Below are 22,142 nucleotides of genomic sequence, written 5' to 3'. Positions count from 1 at the left end.
TTCTGTTAAACTTCAAAATATGCTGACTTTTCTTCATTATTACAGTAAGAAGGTACAAATTAATTATTTATTTGTGTACTATAAAATTTGCATCCATCCTTTATGTATTATGTAGTTCATATTGATTAGACTCCATTTGCCCTGAATTCAGGGAGGCCTCTGTGTGTTTGTTTACATAAAAGGCGGCTGAAATTAATGCAAGTCACCAAATTTGCAGGGCTATGAAACCTCAAACACATATGCTTTATTGTTTTACATTTTTAATAATCACAAGTCTAGCGGTCAGCTGTGAATTAATGTCCATAGTCCAGAACTGTTGAAGGTAATAAAATCTTAAATAGGCATTTTTCTTTGAATTAAAAAAGAGCCTTTACGACAGAGTTTCAATCAACATTTTCTTTATGTGGTAATTTATAAATCTACATCTTTAGGTTGATGTGTTTTCCTTACTTAATTTTACTATGAGTGTTTTTATATATGGTTACGAGTTAATGGAGGAGTAAAAATTTCTATTAAAAGAAGTTGCACCATCTATGTTCTAAACAGTTCATTAATGCTTTTACATGATAGACAGTGGTGTTAGAGGGAAAAATTCATAATATATTGGATAGACTTGCACTAAAAAAATCTCAAACCCATTTATTCATATCATCCTGTGTGATCTATAGACAACTATAATTATGTTTTATAGTGCAGAGTTATAAAAATGTGCATGCACTTTACTTTGGGTTGTTAAAGTATATGTTTATTTCTTTGATCAAATGTTACAGCACACAGGCTGTTCAAAGAAAGCAAATTATAGAAGAGTCAATAGGAGTGCTTTAAAAAATACACAGCTGCAATAGATTGATGCAAAAGAGATCAAAATCTTGACAAAGCAGCAGTCCCTAATGGAGTATACGATGTTTAAAGTATATTTAGCTTACTACAATAGAATCACGGCTATGATACAAAAAACATAAAAACACATAGTTTTTTCCTGTCATTGTTATAATCCAGGGCTTGGTTATTACATACTTCTAGTGTGTTCAAACATATATGAGTAAAATAGAAGCTTTACTATTTTGTTTCCAGTAGTTAAGATCACAGAATCACAGACTCATAGAACAGTTTGGGTTGGAAGGGACCTTAAAAATCATTTATTTCCAGCCCTCCTGCCACGGGCAGGGCCACCTTCCACTAGACCAGGTTGCTCAAAGCCACGTCCAGCCTGGTGTTCATCACTCCCAGGGATGGGGCATCCACAACTTCCCTGGGCAGCCTGTGCCAGGGCCTCACCATGCTCCAGGGGAAGAATTTCTTCCTTATATCTAATCTAAATCTCCCCTCCTTCCGTTCAAGGCCACCACCCCCTGTCCTATCACTACACACCCTTGCGAAAAGTCTCTCTCCAGCCTTCAAAGTCTCTCTCCAGCCTTCTTATAGGTCCCCTTAAGGTACTGGAAGGCTGCTGTAAAATCTTCCCAGAATCTTCTCTTCTCCAGCTGAACACCCCAACTCTCTCAGCCTGTCCTCCCAGCAGAGCTGTTCCAGCCTCGGATCATTCCTGTGGCTCCTCTGGCCCCTCTCCAGCAGGTCCATGTGTGTCCTGTGCTGAGGACCCAGAGCTGGACCAGCACTGCAGGGGGGTCTCACAGAGTGCAGCAGAGGGGCAGGATCACCTCCCTTGACCTGCTGGCCATGCTGCTGGGGATGCAGCCCAGGTTACTGTTGGCTTTCTGGGCTGCAAGCGCACATGCCCGGCTCATGTGGTGCTTCTTATCAGCCAACACCCCAAGTCCTTCTCTTCAGGCTGCTCTCAATACATTCTCTGCCCAGCTTGTATTTGTGCTGGGATTACCCTGACCCATGCACAGGACCTTGCACTTGGCCTTGCTGAACTTCATGAAGTTCGCACAGGCCCGGTTCTCAAGCTCGTCAAGGTCCCTTTGGATAGCATCCGTTCCCTCCAGCATGTTGGTCGCACCACACAGCTTGGTGTTGTCAGTAAATATACTGATAGTGCACTCATTCCCGCTGTCCATGTCACCGACAAAGATGTTAAACAGAGCTGGTCCCAATACCAACCCCTAAGGAACACCACTCACCAGTGGTCTCCACTTGGACATTGAGCCATTGACCACAGCTCTTTGAGTGTGACCATCCAGCCAATCCCTTATCCACTGAGTGGTCCATCCACATCTCTCCAATTTAGAGACAAGGATCTTGTGTGGGACAGTGTCAAATGCTTTGCACAAGTCCAAGTAGATGACATCTGTTGCTCTTCCCTTACCCACCCATGCTGCAAGCCACACCATAGACGGCCACCATATTTGTCAGCCACGATTTGCCCTTAGTAAAGCCATGTTGGCTGTCACCAATCAGGTCATTATTTTCCATGTGCTGTAGCATAGCTTCCAGGAGGATCTGCTCCACGATCTTGCTGGGCACAGAGGTGAGACTGACTGGTCTGTAGTCCCCCAGGTTTTCCTTTTCTCTCTTTTTAAAAATGAGACTTATGTTTCCCAGTTACCAGCACATGTCTTAGCATTTGATCTGTGGTTTTTTAACCAATGTAAAAAGAAGCTTGCCTTCTCAGATGTAAATTTTTGCACAACCCACATATATTGTTTAACTCATGAATAAAAATTCATAATTATGCTCAGAACTTTCCATCCTATATCTGAAATTGTTTCACAGAAATGACTAATCATAAACTTTAAAATACAGCAACTAAGGTCATTTATCCAGAAGCCTAATCTGGAGGCACATGAACTTTGTGAGAGATATTATTTTTTGATCTTGAAGATTCCTAGGGGCCTGTACTGTGGTTACCAAATATTATCCCGATCTGGGTCAAAATTGAGAAGAGTCTTTTCCCAGTTTGAGCCCCAGATCTAGGAACTCTCAGCCCTCCATGAACAAAATATCCTGCCAAGCACTTCCTAACGCAATGAGCAAGCATAGGATCAAGCTTTTCACAAAACAGAATCAGAAAATATTGTTGGTGTTTGTGTGCTATCGAATGGACAGAGACTTCAGTTTAATTTCTTCCTTAAAGGATAATTTCTGCCTTTTATTGGCAGTCTGTTCAATGTAAAATGCAAACACCAGCTCTGAAGCAGAAATAGGATTTCAACAGACCTTCCCTCAAACAAAAATGCTGTAACAAGCCACAGAGCTCTGTCCTCTATTGAGTTTTGTTTCTCTGACACACAGAGAAACACAGAGAAACACAAATGCACAAAAGCAAAACATTACAGGGAAATTAACCAATTTGGAAATTGCATTACAGGCAATTTAACCAATCTGGAACTTCCTAGATCATGGGAAGAGGGGTATATCCCATGCTTTATAGGGATATGGAGGACAGTAGATTTGAGCCCATTCCGATCAAAGAAAAAACAGAACCTGTGTTCCCAGCTTTATAGTAGGTTTCTAACCACTAGTTGTTATACAGAAAATCTGCAAAAGCAGCCTTTTCTTAAAAAGGAAGAGTGACCCTTTCCCAGGTCTTTGAAAGATGAGCTGTAGGAGGGGACAGTATGCCCGAGTCAAAGCCTGAATGCCCTGCAGGACTTTGTGGATGGAGGTGTCTCTGCAGCCCTGGGTAAGCAGCTTAACCTCTGATGAAGGATAGGGTTTCCAAAACCCTGTTTGCTTGGTCTGGGTCACTCACAACTTCATCACATGCTGCCAGGTTTGGATCCTGTTATATAGCACCAAACTCTTCCGGTGCCCCGTATATGAAGCCTCAGATCCTAATACAGTGTGAATTCCACTCAGGAGGTCAGGTGCCTAAATATTAATAGTAAGTATTGCCAAATCAAGTTTTCTGCATCCCTAAATCCTTTATTGGACCTATTCCATAGCCTTTTCCTTCCTTACAGCAAGGGTGTGGACTGCTTTTCATGTTTTCAGTGTAAGCTAAAAGCAATGTGCCTAAAACAGAACACTCGTCCTTGATCATTTTCCTACCCTGACATTTTAAGAAATGCTTCTGTTCCAAAGGATGCCTAGAAAGGTGTGCTCTCATTTCTCTGTCCTGAGATGTCTTCATTCATAGCTTTCAAACCCTGGCAGGTATAGGGAGTTCATTGGCAGAACCCTTGAACTGTTAGGACCCCCATAGACTACTATATTTGACAATTCCAACTTGACTTGCATCAATAGTAAAGAGTTTGTTTAGTAGGGCTATACTCACCTGATGGTAATGTCCACGAGGGATTCACAACTAAGGCCACAGGGACTTTTTATGCTGTAACCTGAACAGAAGAAAGATGCTTCTGGGCCAGCACTTGAGCTGAAGCACTAAATCCCCAAGGGTTTTAGAAACCTCTCTTGTCTCTCCCACAGACTAAGTTTTTCATTCCCTTCCCATTAAAGAGTCTGAGAAAGCCTCCTACTCCTTCTGTAAAGTCTTTTTCATGGGAGAAATGTTCTTAATTCCACCTCCTCCTTCATGGAGACTGACAGAGCAAAAGAGCTGACTAAACTTTCTGCAGTTGAGTCTGCTTCCTACTGATCTCCATGACCAATTCAGTGGCAGGAATAAGACGACTGCTTATCCACTCCTGCTGCTGCTATTTTATTCTGGGGTCTTGTGATCCAGCGTACCCCAGGCAGAAACAGGAATCCTGCCAAACTTTGGAATCAATGTAAGTAAGTTTTGCTGCAGTTTATTTGAAAGTTTCACGTTGTTGAGAAACTCCAAACAAACCTCAGGACTGTGAATCTCTGCAGATACTAGGAGCAAAATTGTGCGCTTCTGAACTGGAGGAGTTGTTACATGCCCGTTGCTTATATGCCCATTGGCCTCTTATGGAAAAGAGCTTGTAGCATTACTGATTTTCACTGAAATTTTGGCTGTTTAGAGTATTGCTGATCCCTTTTGCTACTGTAAGTGCTGTGTGAAATCTTGGACCCATTGAAATCAGTCAGGACCTCTTTGCCAGACCTTCAATTTATGATATCTATAGTAGGAGGCAAAGCCACATGTATTTCAAGGTAATCTCATCTTCATTCTTGTCACAGTCTCTGATTTCTTTGCCACAGTCAGCTTCTGATTGATTTTCAAAATGAATTTTCATATTCAAACATAAAAATAAATGTTAGAGAACCTGAAGTATTCCTTTATCATTTCATGTAATACTCTTCACTTTTCCTCTAGATTGTCTTATTGCATTGTAAGTTCTGTTCTGCTCTCGTTACTGTGGCAGCAAGCTGATGGCTGCAAACAGCTTAGAAGATGGCCAAGATAATGGAATAAGTAAATGAGCTCAGTTTTCTTGCCACAATAATGTTGATAGGAAACACTACGTTTACATCTTTCAGCATAACAACTTCAGGTCCAGCCTGTAGTAGGTCCAGGCCTCCAACACAGCTGGATATTGGGACTGAGAGTAGCACTTGTGCACCTTTGAATTTCAGCTCGTCATTAGGGAGAGATCCAATGAGGTTCCTCCTTGTACCCAAGCTGGGCATGCTAGAAAAAGAGTCAAAATGTTATTGACTTCTGAACATTTTTCCAAAAGATTTACCTTTTTCTTAGGAACACAATCCCAAAACACTACCAGTGTCTATGTTGCAAAACACTGTGAAGTGAGAAATCACAAAGGAGGTCAGTTCTTTAAAACAAATACAGTTCTGGGTTTGGGATTTTTCCCAATTAGAAAAGTTCTCTTTCTTGTACATAACGTGGCTCTGTGAAACAGGGCTGTCTGGTGAAACAGCTGTGATAGCTGGAGATGTGTGTACCCCCAAGCTACTTATTGCCTTTCCTCCATTGGAGGTCACCACCTTCACAGCCGAGTCAGAAGAAGGGAATGCACGTCCACCTCTTGGCTGTTCCGCCTCCGCAGCTCTGTATGGGGTGAATAATATCAGATGGCAGAGCCGGCTCAGAGCTCATAGCTACATCTTCACCAAGAGAGACAGTACCAGTCACGCACATGTTCTCAGTGTCCATCATTCTCACCTCTACTAAGTCTCGAAAAAAATGAAATAGGCTGAAATCTTGCCCGATATGTCCAGCACTCCTGCAGAATTAGGGGACTGAAGCAGAAACAACTTTTGCAGCCCACAGAATTCTCTGTGTGGGAATGCCATGTGATTAAAGGTTTGAAGATTTCAGACAAGGAGGGCTTTGGCAGGCGAATATACCAATTCTTCTTTATAAAACTATAATTTTGTCCAAAAAAAGAAATATGGTTTTACAGTGAAAACCCCTAACTTTTAAAGTATGCTTTAGCTGCTTTTGGAGGAAGCTGAAATTATCACAAAAAGAGCATTAGCTTCTGAATGAACTTCTCTTCTCTTCTCTTCTCTTCTCTTCTCTTCTCTTCGCTTCGCTTCGCTTCGCTTCGCTTCACTTCGCTTCCCTTCCTTTCCCTTCCCTTCCCTTCTCTTTTTTCTCCTCTCCTCTCCTCTCCTCTCCTTTTTCTTTTTTCCTTTCCCTTTCCCCTTCCCCTTCCCCTTCCCACTTCTTTTTTTCTTTTCCCATTTCAACCATGAATTTTCTACTGTCTATGTACACTCTGTCCTCAGTTCTGATCAAGCTTTTCTGATTAGACTTAGAGTCTGCCACTTCTACTTTCTCAAGCAGTGATAAGAACCAGAAGCTGCTCTGTTTCTCAAGTTTTCTTCCTTCCCAAATAGAGCACTGAAACTGATCATTATTGTTAATTTAACTTAAATACAGAGAGCAGCATGTACAGAGCACCAGTTTTTTGCAGGTGCATATGAGGGTCTGTCTGTTTTTTAGACTCCTTACTGAGTACATTACAGGTTGTTCAGGTGTTTCCTTCTTATGGCACCCCAATTACACTGGTAATTTCTATCATTCAACTTTTTAAAGAGGGAGAACTATAGAAAAGTGCATTAACAAGGCCCATGCAGGAAGTTAGTAACAGAAGTGGGAGCTAAACTGAAGCTTTTTGGGCTATATGGTAGAAGCTTAACCCCTGGATAACCTCATATAAAAGCAACTAACCTTTTGGCTTCATGATGGCAAAATTTGCAGTAATGGATATTTAGAATTCCCTTATCTGGGAAGCTTCCAAAATTCTCCAAAATCTTTTCAAAATCACTTTTTGCTAATTCTGCCATGTCTGATTCTTTCCTTTCCTCTCAAGGGGGGAGCAGAGTGGTAGGAGCAGAGTGGTAGGAGCAGCGTGGCTTTTGAAGAAGTTAAGCTCCAGGGAAACAGAGTTTCTTGAAGGACCAGCTTTCTAGGGTAATGATGCAGTTCTGGAATTTCACGCAGCTCCTCTGTACAACTCCTGACTGTGCTCTCTCACTCCTTTTTTTGGCTAGTGTTTAGTTGAGTTATCTGCAAGTTTCAATGTGCAAAGCTTCTGGCTGAATCTTGCCACTGCTGGAGGATTTTCCATGGGAAAACAAAACCCAACTCTTTGTTTCTAGCAGATGACACTTTGGTAAGCAGACAAATGCATATCATAGTCTAGAGATTTTAGCAGCTGTTTAAAGATAGATACAATTTGCACAAATGTTTCTGGTAAATAACAGAACTTATATAAATTGTTGGTCTAACAGGAAAAAACAAAGCCATCTTAAATCAAGTGTGAAAGTCTGCATCATCTGAGTCATCTGTTTTCATAGTTAAAATCATGGGCCAATTTTTTTTTCTCAGATAGTGCTCACTCTAAACTGTGGAGACACTTCCTTTTCTTTCTCCTTGGTGAAAACTTGACTCTATCAGCAGAACAGCAAGTTGATGGTTATTGCTTTGTTGCTATTTAAGGCCTCTGTGCTGCAAAGAAACAGGAGGCTAGAGTTTCAGAGATCTAACCTCTATTATAATTCACCATTTTTAAAAAAAAATATCGATTTAGGCATTTTTACCAATGGATAGAACAATTATGGTGCCATAAAAATAAAAGAGAATGTTCTTTTTCCTTTGAAAGGAACTGCTGTTCAGCAACATTTGCTCATTGTCATATTGGTACTGTTTTTTGTAATACCCTACAATTTGATCCTCTGTAAAATAAATGTTCAAATTCTAAAAAGAAAAAAATATTGTTCAGAACATGGATACATTAAAGATTTTCATGGGAGACCTCCAAAGAAAACCCCGGTGCTGGAGGAAGTGGTGTTCTCATCTCAGTGGGTGGCATTTCCACTGCTGAGTCAGTGTTGCACCAGTTCAGCACTGCTGGAGGTGCTCCACTCCAGATGAAATGGAAAAGCAAAATGTTGCGGTCATCAAAGGTTCCCTAGGAAAAATTCCGTCCCAGGAAACCTATACCGTGTGTTATAATTTTATTTGTCTGAGGTACACATCATTTCCTCTGCTGAAGGCATCATTGTCTGGCGTAGCTACATAAATTGCCTCAATCAAGGATGGCTGCATTTCATTGATGTGTGAGGCAGTCTTTAAACACATAATTTCAGAATCTCTTTGGGATCTTTTAGAACATAGATAATGCTCAAAATAAAAGCTAAGTATAATTCCGATCAGCTGACATTCTTTCTGTAATATGTTCTTGTGACAAAAGATTCTGTAAAATGTATGTGTTACTCTGTATGTCACGTTTCTCAGGTATTTTGAATATGGCACTTAGTATTAAAGATTCCCATGTATATCATGGAAAAACACCAGCTGCCTTTGAAATAGTTAATTGTTTCTGCATTCATTTATATTAAGCCCTGCATATTTCAAATACTGTCTGTTTCAAGAGATAGTAACACTAATGTAACAGACTTGGTAACACCACTGTACATCTAAAATAACTCAACTAGTGTCTTTACAGCTGTTCCAAATCCAGCTACAGATTTACGCTAGTGTAAATGAGATCTGACTTCAGCCTTGTATTTGTGTATGTGTCTGACTAAATTAGTCACAAATGAAAATGTTGAGGGCAGCGCTTCACTCCATCTGGAAGGGCTGGAGTCGGTGGAGAAGGATTACAGATAGACGAACATAAAAAGAAGGAGGGAAATAACAACCTGTTGATGATTACAGTGTTTATTTTTAACTGGCCTCATATTCCTTAAAGAAGCTGAGATGATTCTGTGGAACTACTGTAAAGTTTATTTTTCCATTCATACATTTTCTATGTCTGGCAGCAAAACTTAGTACAAATCAGATGCGCCACATCTCACCAATATCTTCCTCTACTTTAAATACGCTCAATAAAGCTTAGAGAAAACTTGGCCATTTAAACACTTCATACACATTAACAGTTTTGAAAAATCAGTAAAGGATATAATGGACTGATATAATGCTATGGCCAAGAGACAAAAGGCAAGTCATCTATTCTGGCCAGAATATAGAGGTTTTGTCTTCATGGGGTCATTCCACAAACACTGAGCCTTGAGAAACAGTTGAAGTCTATTTTCTGTAAATCCAGCTGCTAAGACAGAGGATGAAAAATGAGATATTTGCCACCAGGTGCCAGGCTTTGTTCTACAGGAGGAGGCACACATTTATGGACAGGGCAGCAACGCATGAAAAGCAGTGGGAAGAACAGGAGGGCAAGTTGAAGTTTTCCACCTTTACCTACATCTTCTATGTTTCCATCACCCAAAAACAGTGCCTGTGACAGAACCCTCAGTAAGGGGTTATCATCATCAGGGTGCTCAAAGACCGGTGATAACATTTCCACCCCTAAACCACAAATACCCTGAGAATGCACCTGGTCTAAATAAATAATCTGCTAATTTTGTGCGTGAAGCGCTGACAGCCAGTTTCTGGAAAGCTGTCAGGTTTTTTTAACACAACAGAGCAGAATTTAACTGCCTTTTCAAAGTACAGGTTTAAAAAACAGCTGCACAGAAGTTTCATTTTAACACACTCTTTGGAGGTAAAGGGTGCATTTGACAGTAGAATAAATTTTTACTAACATTTAAAAGGAAATTTTTACTAACATTTAAAAGGAAATTTTTTTTGTCCAAGACTGAGGTTTTTTTTCTTTTTAAATCTTACATATCTACAGAGGTGATTTATCAGAAGCTGTAATCACAACTAGGTCAGCATTATATTTATGTCACAAATCTCATCACTTCCAATTAATCTCACACGTGAATTCATTACTTAGGAAATGCCAATCTTGTCTGGAAAAGTGCATTCTTCTTTTTATCTCCACTAATCTAGCACACCAGCAATATTAAGCCAATATTATACTGCATCATAGCAAACACAGGCTGGTCATGCCTAAGCATTAAGACTTCTGAAAAGTCCCTCTAGATTTGAACAAAAAAGGTGCTGAGAAGTGATCTAGTAGAGGGCGTCTACGTGTATGTATAAATATATGTAGAGATATTTATACACACGCATGCATTTATGTATATATATCTGTAAAGTGCAAATGCTGCGTTCCTGTAGGCTGCAACCACATGAGAGCCGAGAAGTGTGACAGCAGCATAGATGATGAAAAAAAAGAAAAGAAAAAAAAATTGTTGAGGCGGGGAGCAGAGCATCCCCAATCAGCGCCACGGCTGCAGGGACAACCATCTATGGCCATGGGGCAGCAGGTGGCGGCTCTGACAGGTGCAGATGTGAGGGATGTGTGACATTGCTGCACCAGGATGGGGACCCACTCCTCGACGGGATGCAGCCGCATCACGCCGGCCAGGGTCGCCGGTCATTTGATGCTCCCACTCCCCCCATTTGGATTCCCGGGCTGGGCGGGTGGTGCTGCCGCCCCGTCTCCTCTGTCAAGGCCAGGGAAACACGATCCCTCCGTGGAAGGGTTGGCGTAAGAAATCCTACGTCAGCTGCCCCGGGGGGGGATTTGTGGGGTTTTCAGACCTTTTGCGCCGTGATGACAGATGGGAAAAGCCTGAAGGATGAGGAAATGTGCTTACTTAGAACGTCGGGAATTAATTAGATCTAAATTCTTTTTTTAAAAAAATAGTTTACGAGTGCAGTGATGGGCAGAAGTCTTTTGCTTGTCACACAAAATAATAGTGAGCATAGAAGGGCGTAAGCTAAGTTGTAGGCGTTAATAGCTATTTTAATAAAGATCTTTATTGCTGGAGTCTTCGTGTGAGTTGCTTTTGGTTTTTTCTGAGAAAATCCAGAAAGATACATGTTTTAGATTAGCTGCTATGAGATCTCTGAATACAACACATCCTTTTTCTATTTATACTTACAAAGCCAAAGTTGCCCTGCATAATTTAAGTCAATACTAAGTAGAAAAGGACTGGAAAGTGGGTAAGAGCAAACACTAAAGAAAGAGATTGTGCTTAGTGTCTCTTAGTGAGCAAACCTCTGCCATCTCCTTATCTCCAGCTTCACCAGTTCTCCAGAGGGGTGACCCAGGCATGCCTAAATTACATAGTTCGGCTATGGGGAACAAAGCAAAAAAAAAAAAAAAAAAAAGTCCCAGGGCCCTTTAAAAAAAACACAGCTTAATTTTGTTTTATACATATATACAAAAATATGTGCATATATATGAATATAGGTAGATATGGCTTGGCACAAGTCAAGAGCGTGAGCAGAAAATAATAGGCAGAACTCTGTAAGCAAGTGGAAACCTCATGTCCCGATGAGCTTGTAGTACAGATGTATAAACATTCCTACCACACTGGTCGATCGTTCGTGAGCAAAGTGAAGCAGATGTTACTGGCAAAGGGTGTCGGAATTGTTTGGTTTCACAAGAGGTGTGATTAGAGAAGGTACTTGAAGGAGGAGAGAATAATCACTTGGCATGCAAAAATGAGAGGCAAATCCAAGCAGAGGATTTGTTGTATTGTTGTGAAAAATGCACTTGTGTGTATTCATTTGAGGAAAACAGCCGTGCAGGATGAGACAATGGAATTTTTTTTTCTTTGAAACTTCGGTAATAATAAAAAAGTAACAAATAGGTTAACATGTGGTTATAGAAGTTCAGCTATTATATAAGCCCTGTAGCTTATTTCAAAAAGAGTACAAACCACAAAAGCATTTTATGATTTATAGAAAAGAGGTAAGAAATGTTCCATTTTTCTGTGTTACTGGTATACATCTTTTTTTCGTCTGGAGCTTGTTAGATAACAGTAAGTATAATAATGTTTTATCTGATTGTCCTAAACATGCAATTAAAGTACATTAGTACCGGCGTACTAGTTTATGTTCATTATTAAATGTAAAAATCTAAGAACCTCACATTAATGGAATATAAAATTTGAGATTTTAGTTACACGGAAGTCAGGGAATTCAGATGGACGGTTCCCATGGCAACCTATCTCTTCCTCTTTGTGTTTTTCATTTCACTAGAACCTTTCATTACTTGATTGCACCATACATTGTATCATGCAATTTCATCATAAAATTTCATCATTATATAACTGTGCAAGAGAAGAAAGTGAAGGTTGTCTTCACTCAACACTTCCTAACTTTAATATTTCTGTTACACAGAGAGCAAACTGATGCTTAAATGAATCAGGCCCATGATTTAAATGTTTTCTGCTTTTTTGGGGGACCTCCATAAATTTGGCAGTGTTCTTTGGAACAGCTATAAATAATAACGCAGTTGAACACAATAGCATATCGTTCTTTTGTAATTGGCTATTGTCTGCCTTGCCACATAGATATGTGGCTCCAGTGAGCAACAGAGAGACAAAACCATTTTTCATTTGTGGCTAAAAGATTCATCCCATCCAGATACAGGAAAGAAAGTGATAGTGGAAAATGGAGGGCACTTGTGGTTTTTGTCTTCTGACAGTGGAATATAATTTACCAAATTGCAACTCTGTGGATTGTCATGGTCCCTGGTGGGGTTATCAGTTAGAGATCGGTGTGGTGGCTTCTAGACAACATAGCAGATACGGGAGTTTGTAGAAGTAGACCTGTAATTCTGAATTTTTCCATACTGTAAATTTTGATTACAGACGAAGACCCAGTGAGATTGCACTTTTCGTTACACAAATGAAAACAGTGATTAACTTTGCAATAGTTAGGTCTTTGTTGCAGAGGAAATCAAAATGGAACAGGCAGAGTGGGCTGGGCTGGACCTTTTGGGAATCTTATCAACCAGCCTGTTTTATTTTAATTTGGCAGCTGTACTGTGAGTGTGTCCAAGCCCAAATATCTGTGACTTCTCAAGCCCTGGAGTGCTGTGGGGAGCAGATGAACCTATTAAGAAAAAAGGAGATACCCCTCTACAAAGATGAGCAAACTAAATGATAGGATGAAAAAAAAAATCATTTGTAACCTTCTCCACTCTTCCTGTTAAAGTAATGCTAAAAGAAGAGGATAACACTGCAGAAACAGAGACTGGATTAGGAAAATGAAAGGCTTTTTGTCCTCAAAAGCCTTCAAATTATGATGATTTCCATTGCCTTGACAAAATCAGACCTGGCTGGTAGTGCCATATTTTTTTTGTGCTTTTGTAGTGATGATAAATTTTGCATGAAATGAAAGTAAATAGTTGTTTATACTTCATTTTACAGCAGCCAGTATGTCACTAAGTCAGCACTTCTCCTCTGAGATTTATAGAGCAGAATTTAGACTAAATTGCTGGTATATGAGATTTCAGCCAAAGGTTGTTTTCCTTTAACCATTTTGTTTTTCAAATGCCTTGCCTGATTTTAGGTTATTGGACTCCAATATAATTACTTGCTTAATTGCTTGGAAGAAGTAGAGCTTCCGTAGTTCAAAAATGGCTTATTTTCTTTAAAAATAACTGAAATCTGGCTTGGGGTTCTCTGGAATGCAATGCGCTATACAATTGTGTAATTTTATCCTCTTAAAATTTTTCTGAATAGTCATTAAATCTTTGGAAACTAGCTAATCTCCAGGAGGATGCGATAGGTCTGGCTGTTTTCCAGGGTTTGTGAGAGGCTGTGAGAGCTTAACATGGTAAGAAAAATGGTTTCCAAATCACTGCAAGACTGAGTCAAAGTATCCAGCCTGCCGAAATCCAGTTGGTCTTCTTAATGACTCCAGTCTTCTGCAATGTCCAGAATTGGCCTTTGCTTTTAAAGGTGACACAGGGCAGAGGAGAAGAGGAAAAGTTGCCACGCAGTCCGGAGAGCTTGTGAGTAAGGATGGATCAGTAGGATGTCAGCCAGTGCCACGTTTAGTTGTGTTGTCTCAACAGATATCAGATGTGTTGAAGAATAACAGAAAAGGACCTTCATGAGGGGTACAATGTGTAGAGAAGAGTAAAATAACAAAACAGAGCAGTCGAAGAGGCAAAACTGTAGCCTGCGTGTTGAGAAGCCAGACATAATGCTAAGATGCTCAGGATCATTATATTTGTCCTGAATACCACTCAGTGTAGAGGACAAGTGTGTCACTTTCAGCCTGCTCTCCTCTCCAGAGGACGACAGTGTGTTCATGTGTCTTTGCATACTGTCAGTCCATTCTTCTGTCTTTTCCCTTACAACTTTTTCATTTTCTTATTCAGCGCCGAGTAAACCTGGTGTAAAGGCCAGAGAATTAAGTTCCAACAAGTTTCATGAAAATTCCATGTTATTGTGCAGAATAAGAGAACCAGAAATTACTCGCAGAAAGAGTAGCAAGGCAGCATGAGTTCTTGTACACAGAAGCAACAAATGATCAGCAGAAGGATGGGGAGGGGGCAAGAGAAGGCCCAAGAGACCCAGCCACAGGAAAGCTTCTGTGGATATTGCACTTTACCCCAAAATGCAATTTACAGGGAGCCGGGCACTAGTTGTAACACTCAGAAAGCTTAACAGCTGAGCCTCTGACTGGAGCATTTGTGGAAATTTCTGTTGCCTAAGCTTACCCTAACTCATTGAAACTTTTTTTTTCTTTCTTTCTTTTTTTGGGGAGGTAATGGGGGTAAGATGGAAGTGCACTGCATTAGTGAGCTTGACTAGCCATGTTGGCCAGGGTAGAAGCCAAACACATTGGACTGATGAGTTCTGCAAGTGAAAGGTTTGCCTCTACTCTTTAGGGCTGAAGTTAATTTTGGATAGAATACGAGCATGATTTTTCTAAATTGGGTCTTTGGCTTTTCTGGTGAAAATAGAGATTGCTGCTTCTCCATCTGGTGTGGCAGCAACCTGCTTTCTAAGGATATTTTAAAAATATATGTATTTCTGAAAATAAAAACATTATTATGTTGGGAGGGAATCTGGTCTCTTTTGGAAACTGCTGCAAGACATTCACCGGGTTACATTGCCTTTCCTCAACATCTAAAAGATGGCAGTGCGTTCCTGAACCTCTACAAACCACAGAAATGACTGTTTCACATGGGTGTTAAGCAGACAGTTGCAGAGCTTTAGGGCATTGTGAGTGTGCTGAGGACAAGGTGCATATTTTCTCACCCAGACACGGTCTCATGAATGCAGCAGACAAGGATTTGGGAATGATGGGAGAAAAAAGATTTCAAAAAGGCTGCAAAGCAATCTCCCTCTTTTGTTTTCATATTGCTCTTCTTCAGGAAGGAAAAGATTTGTGCAGCTCCGTTCTCTCACCTGTGTCCATTCAGTTCCTGTTGTGTTGACCGCTGTGGAGAGCAAGGCCATTGCCATTTGTCAATAGAGTAGCTGGAATTGCATCTCGAAGTTTGGGCTTGAGGATTCCATCCAATCTAGCTCACATCAGCTTCATGCACCGGAAGACTCCATGTGAGTCAGCAGGATTCAATCAGTGACTCAGATGAGCTCAAGAAAAGATCCCAAGAGTGCTCATGTGTATTTCATGTCTGGAGTGCTTGATCCAATGGATCTTGAAAACAGAATATTTTATGTATTCAACTGATTTGTACTTATATGAAGAGAAGAATGTTTGTTGAGTTTAATTATTCAGATGTAAAAAATAAATTTTCCTTTTAATATATCATATTGTATCTTTTAAATCTATCAAACAACAGCTGATTGCAAAAGCCTTCTTTGTAACTGGCTTGTTTCAAGCTAGTAGCAGTAGAAATGGTACATGACTATGTCAGTTCTGATGGTTAACAGAGAGATGGTTAAAGGAGAGATAAAAGAGAGTGGAGAAGAAATGTAGAGAATCATTCAGGTTGTTTTAGCTTCCTAAGGTTTAATTCAAACAGATTTGTAAGTCTGTGTGTGTCAGTTGTAGCTTGTGGGATTACACATGAAGTCTGTATAGATATGAAGTTTGAAAAGAGAAGTCTGCATTGATCCAGCCTTTCACAGTTGTCTATGTCTGTTTCAAAGGTCTACAACATGAGTTTGGAAGGCTCACATCTCTTAGGGTAGGTCGCCATCACTTCGCTAAGTTGCTGAAAATGTCTGCACAAGGGGAACAACTTTATAGCTTTTGCAGGAATAAGAGGGCTCTGCTCTTAAGTCTCGGGCAAAATGCAGGAAATGAAGTCTAATTTTTAATAAATAAATACAATAGCACAGAAACAAGGTATGACATCATAATACTTGAGGGATTTTACAGTAGTAAACCAGGCATTGCCATAAATAATTAGGAAAGGTGTTTTTCCAAATGGAGCAAGAAGCTCAAATGAGAGGCAGCCATTCTGAGAAGGCAAAAAGAAACCAGATAGAGTATCCCACACTGATACACAGTGCAAGCATAGCTACTTAGTAACACAAGTGCTTTGTGATCTACTTGTAACTGAAATTGCTTTGCCAGGTTTCAACTCAGAATTGACTGCAAGCTGTCTAATAAAATAGTAATTGCCAATTGGAATCTTTGAAGAGATATTTACTGAGAAATTCCTAAAGCTAAATTTGAGAAATCTTAGAAATATTGACTTTGTGGGCTATTGCTTGTAGTTGGGGACTCCACAGAGACTTGCTTCTCACATTCTTTTACCTTAATGAAGACAATGACTGTTTTTTAGGGAATCCGTTGAGGCAGATTAGTTAAACCTATTTGAGACCAGGCAACCATTCTGAATTGTTAGCTAGTGATCTAATTCTGGTTTTAAGCTTTTTCATCTCCGTTATTTATCTTGGTGATGATGATCGTGGTTGTGAGCGTTAATTTGAGCTGCGGAACCCAAAATTCATCTGCTTTGACTTTGTACTAAGCATCTGTTTCAGCAGTGCTTTCTCCTGTACATTAAGGCACAGCACTGTGCATTTATAGCGTGTAACTGGAGTCAATAAAAAGTAAACACCATGTCTAGAAGCTCTTAATCGGTATTTCACAACCACATTAGCAACTCTGTCCTCCCCGATGTCCTATAAAGGCACACACTTAGGAATGGCAGGGCATTGCTAATGTCATCCCTTACATCCAATTCGAAGGAAGAATTCAATTTAGGTGCTCCTCCTTCTTCTTCTGTCAAGAACATGAATTCCAAAATTTGTTGCAGTTGTGGGTTTTTTTCATTTCTTCCTCCTGTAGCTTTCTTTAGATAAAAGGAAAAACACAGTGTATACGACTGTAAACAGTATGCTTCCTTTGCTTTTAACACTCATTCATTTCAAATGGATAAATATGTTAAAATCAATTGCATTCTGGGTGGGCATCTTAATGCTCTGGGGTGGGTGGGCTGGGGTTCGTATTTGCACAGACAGCTTGCCAGATTGCGAGCTTCACTCTTTATTGGCCGATTCCAGTTTCAGAAGAAAGAGGTCTGTACGGTCCTCTCCTGCCACTCGTAATTGGAGACCTGTAGCATCAGCGTGGTGGACCGTGGTCACTTTCTCTCCCTAAAGGATAATGTAAAGCCTTCCACTGCTGGGCAGTTTGTGTTACCGTAACACTGCTGAGTCTTTCTTGCAGCCTGTGTCGAGGATTGAACTTTCCCAAATTATGTATTTCAGACGTTGAGAAAGAAAGGACTTAATGGCTGTGACAGTCCAGACCCCGATGCAGACGATTCAGTAGGTCACAGCCCTGAGTCTGAGGACAAGTACAGAAAAATTAATGAAGATATTGATCTAATGATCAGCAGGCAAAGATTATGTGTAAGTACTCTGATCTCCCTTTCATTTTTTTTACTCTTTGATATTTCTCTGAACCTGGCAGGCATTGAACAAGAAAGAAAACAAAGGTTGTGAAAGCCCCGATCCTGACTCCTCTTACGCTCTCACCCCACGCACTGAAGAAAAATACAAAAAAATTAATGAAGAGTTTGATAATATGATCAAGAGCCATAAAATACCTGTAAGTACCAAAGGTTAGATGGCTGTCTGCTGATAACTGCTGCAGTAACAAACCATAACCCTTTCAGTTCTGGCTTCTTAAGGAAAACATTTCAGCCGGAAACAGGCTTTCATAGCCCAATATATAATTAAACGCTGTGGTCAGAAAATTTCACACGACATATTTCTCTTCTGCGTCTCTACCTCTGACACACAGACAAAGCCTACTATAGGGGAAACCTACAGAAGGAAGTGAAATAGACATATATACATTCTATTCACTTGATTTACAGAACTGTTTTACCACACCACTCGCCCAAATTATATCTAAAAAATAACGATGGAAATCTTTTCTTTGTGGACAGGCTAACAAACCCACAGAATACTTTCTGTGGTGATATAGAAAAAATTATATAGAACTGAAATCCCTTTATATATAGTAATTAGTGTGTTCCGTGCGTGTCACTTCAGTTCTCAAGTGTCTCTGCTAAACTCAGTTGCAGCACTGAAGGGTTACAGCTACTTGCTCGCTGCAGAGAAACAGCCTGCATGAGAGCCTAATGGCAGGATTCAGACATGTTTGTGTGTTGGGGTGATTTTACAGCTTTGTCAAGAGAATTTGCTTTGACCTCATCAGCATTTCTTTAATGCTTTAACATGAGCTAAATTTTGTTTTAACCAAGTCAAAATTTCTAACCATCAGTCCATATGCCTTGCCAGATATCTAAGAGAAATAACTCTGCATGTGCTATTTTGTTTGCACAAGATGTACGAGGGGAGGATACTTTGTCATTCTATTTAATACTACATTTATAAAGCTGACAAACGTAATGTGGGGGTTTGAAGTTTATATTTAGCCCTTCTTCCAAATGTGCGTGGAAAAGAAAGTAGCAAACCAGAGATTTCCCCAGGTCTAAAGCACCTGAATTTGCACAGGTAATGGCTTACATCTAGAAAACATCATTTGAATGTCTTTGTTCCTCATTCCCACATGTAGATTGTATGGTTAGCTGCCAAAAAGGATGTCTGTACACCCAGAATGAGCAAAATCTTTTCTTTAGTGCTAGTCAATCATCCGTACAAAATCTGATACCTAAGCTGAGGATAACTCTTGAGGTAGTGTAAGTGTTCTTTCCATTAATTCTCAGCAGAAAGATTTTCACTCCAGCTAATTAAAATTTGAAGAAGTTCTCACATCATGGCAAACATATTAAAATATATATATATATATACATATATTTTTTTTTTTTTCCCCCCAGAGGCCAGAATGGCACCAAATTTTATAAATTACTATTTGGAAAGGCTGGTTAAGGAAGTCCAACATGTATATAAAATATCAAGGAGGAACACATATATATTCCATCCTTTTTTACCTCCCTTTTATTTTGCTTCTTTTGCACAGCTGGTTCTCTCAGGGAAAAAAAAAAAAAAAAGCTCTAAAGCTATCACCATTAATTGGGTTTCCCAGGATGGAACTCAGTTTGACAAACAGTGACTGCAACGTTTAGGGTGACTGTTATAAGTTGGAATGCTTAACCCTTTTTCATGTCGAAATCTCACTAGCTGCCATTCCTTCCCTCTTTCAAGGATGACCTTTGGCTTGTCCAAATCAAAGGGATGGAATTTTCAATCAGATAGTATTTAAACAAGCTACTCTTCCACCTTAAAACTGTGTTTGGAATGGTCCTTCTGATCCTCTGTTTCTCTCATGCTACCTGTTTTTGTTTCAATAAAGCAGCACACGTTATAACCATTTGAAATCTTAAGACATGGGAAAAAAAATAGGAAAAAAACTCATTCCTATGGTACTGAGTTCTGTCACTTTCTTTACCTCCATAAGCATTTGGGAAAATCATCTTTTATATAAAAATATGAAAGTTCTAAGAATTAGAAAGAAAAGTTAATCTAAACAGGGTACATCACTTTTGTCCTCCCAAAAATTAACGGACTTTCCCCTTGGTTGCTTTTATTAATTTTAACATTTTGACATCAAATATAGTCTCAAATATAGTTTCAGCTATTAAACCAGTGATTAACTTGGTTTCCTGTGTTGTATGTTGGATATAATGCAACTTCCTACTTTTCAGGGATGTTACAAGGTACAATGTATTCTCTTTTTGTGAAATTACTTCAGAGACGCTTCAGAGATACAGAAACACAAAATATTAGCATTTCTATCCCTCCTTTGAATACCTCACACACAGAGTTCGAGGTCTGTGGCTCCATCAAGCTGCTGACCACAAAAGGAAGAATCAGTAGGTGTTCTCCCCTAATGCAAAGGGAGATACTTCTCTTGGAATAAGCCGGGATGTAATGAGCAAGATGGAGCTCAAACCTAGTTAATGAAGTTATATTCATTTACTTGTGATCACTAAAGGTAGCCAAGAAAGTTGAGGGGAAGAAAGTAAAATTGAACAAAAAGTCACCAAGTCAACTCATAAGGTCACTACTTAAAAAAATATATAAAACAATGCAATGCCTGTGCCTAGTTTTCTGACAGAATAAAGCTGCTGCCAAATGAAAACAAAATTGGCTTTTGCTCCTAACAGCTAAGGCCAACAATGTTTCCTCAGATAATTTTCTGGGGATAAGTATTTATATTGTTCTAAAACATCTGATAATAATTAGACATTTATTTGTAGTTTTCATAAGAGTGATGAAAGCAGAGGAGACAGAAATAGTCCGCTAGTAGGGAGCTATAAGTATCTCTGTCTCTAAATAAATGAAGGCCTGGTTGAACATGCGAAGGGTAAAAACAATATTTAACATAGAATGTTTGGTCCATTAGTTTCCAAGGGTTTTGAGTCCCCAGCACTTTGCTTTGCACAACATACCACAGCTTGTGGAGCACACGTCTAACACAGTGTGTGCTGGGCACTGGCGTTTTCCTCCCAGGTGAGCCATCTGCCCTCTTTGGCAATTGTGTCCGAAGGAGAAAAGACAGAGAAAAGAGGGGGGAAAGAAAAAAAAAATTAAAATAAATTAAAATAAATTAAAATAAAATAAAATAAAATAAAATAGAGAGAGAGTGAGAGAGGAAAAAAAAAAGGCAAAATGTGGCAAGATGCATACACGTTAGAGTAAGGCTACATCTATGTTAGCTAATTAGCAAATGGCAAAGAACGCATCGAGGCAGCGGGAGGTGATTATCTCTGCCCTGGATCATTTGAACAGTCCCTGGTATGCTTTTGGCACCGGCCAAATAACGCTCTCCCAGACCATTTCTTAGCTCTGTTTGGTAGTTAGCCCAGGCCAGAAACAATTCCCAAGTGTCAGTTTATATGTAGTCGTGATGGTTTTGACGTTGAGAAAGCTTAACAGTATGGACATGGACTACTCTGTGGCCTCGGATGGCCTCAGTTCCTAGGCAAGTTTAATTTACTAATATAGATATTACACAAGTGCATCATGAGCTTTAAAGTCCATCAGGCCTAGCTGGAATAGATACACCCCGTGACTTACCACCAAGAAGGACTAGGGAATCTGCAGTACGTTGTTGGTGAAGGACACATAAGACTGTAAAAGAAATTGGGCAATCAGAGGAAAAGTGTAGCTGGAGACTTACTGTTTAATACTGGTGCTTATCCACACAAACTTCTCTCTTTAACCTTCTGTTACTGAGGAGAAGAAATAAAAACTACTATATCCCAGATCTGAGTGTGTACTGTGCTGCAAAGCAGCAAATAAACTGACTTTGCCCTAATAAAATTGCCTATGAAGTACTCTGTAAAGAGATGTAACTATAGGCAGACAGTAGGCAAAATGGTGAAAATGAGGCCATTACTACAGGAATTAAGAAAATAATTTGCTTAACTAGCTGAAAATATATTTTTAAAATTACAAAAGGAAAGTCAAGTATCTGCTTCAGCAATGTTTGTATGTTTCAGTGATGACTAGTGAGACTGGCAGCCACAAAAGCAACCAAGACTGGAGCTCTTTTGTGCTGTGCTAATGTAGAAAAATAAGATTTCAGCCCTTGAAGGGTTTAGTTTATACATGGAATGAGTACAGGGCATAATAACGAAAGCTGATGAGCCTGTTAGGGATTGGCAAAACCTTCAGATTTGCATTTATACCCATGTTTTAGTTTAGATAGCTCAACAGAGGTTGAGATTAGGAAAACAAATTGATAAAATAGGGACAATAGCGGTGTCTTCAGCTGTCTACCCGGG

At 39.7% G+C, this 22,142-nt stretch overlaps 1 protein-coding gene across 14 annotated transcripts in view; it reads left to right on the top strand.

Moving 5' to 3' along the window:
- The window catches only part of MEF2C (myocyte enhancer factor 2C), a 140,398-nt gene that overhangs the window by 84,273 nt on the left and 33,983 nt on the right, over positions 1-22,142 (top strand). For 8 of the 14 annotated variants that reach the window (XM_065656252.1, XM_065656250.1, XM_065656251.1 and 5 more), the window contains 2 exons: positions 17,650-17,709; positions 17,855-17,992. In XM_065656252.1, the coding sequence (XP_065512324.1) occupies positions 17,650-17,709; positions 17,855-17,992 (198 nt within the window). Of the gene's footprint in view, positions 1-17,649; positions 17,794-17,854; positions 17,993-22,142 lie in introns of all 14 variants that reach the window. The other 6 variants (XM_065656260.1, XM_065656264.1, XM_065656258.1 and 3 more) reach the window with 2 other exon arrangements.

The sequence above is a fragment of the Caloenas nicobarica genome, chromosome Z (assembly GCF_036013445.1).
Source record: "Caloenas nicobarica isolate bCalNic1 chromosome Z, bCalNic1.hap1, whole genome shotgun sequence".
NCBI classification, from domain to species: domain Eukaryota; kingdom Metazoa; phylum Chordata; class Aves; order Columbiformes; family Columbidae; genus Caloenas; species Caloenas nicobarica.
Note: the sequence above shows the minus strand (reverse complement) of the source record. Positions and strands in the feature narration are given on the sequence as shown.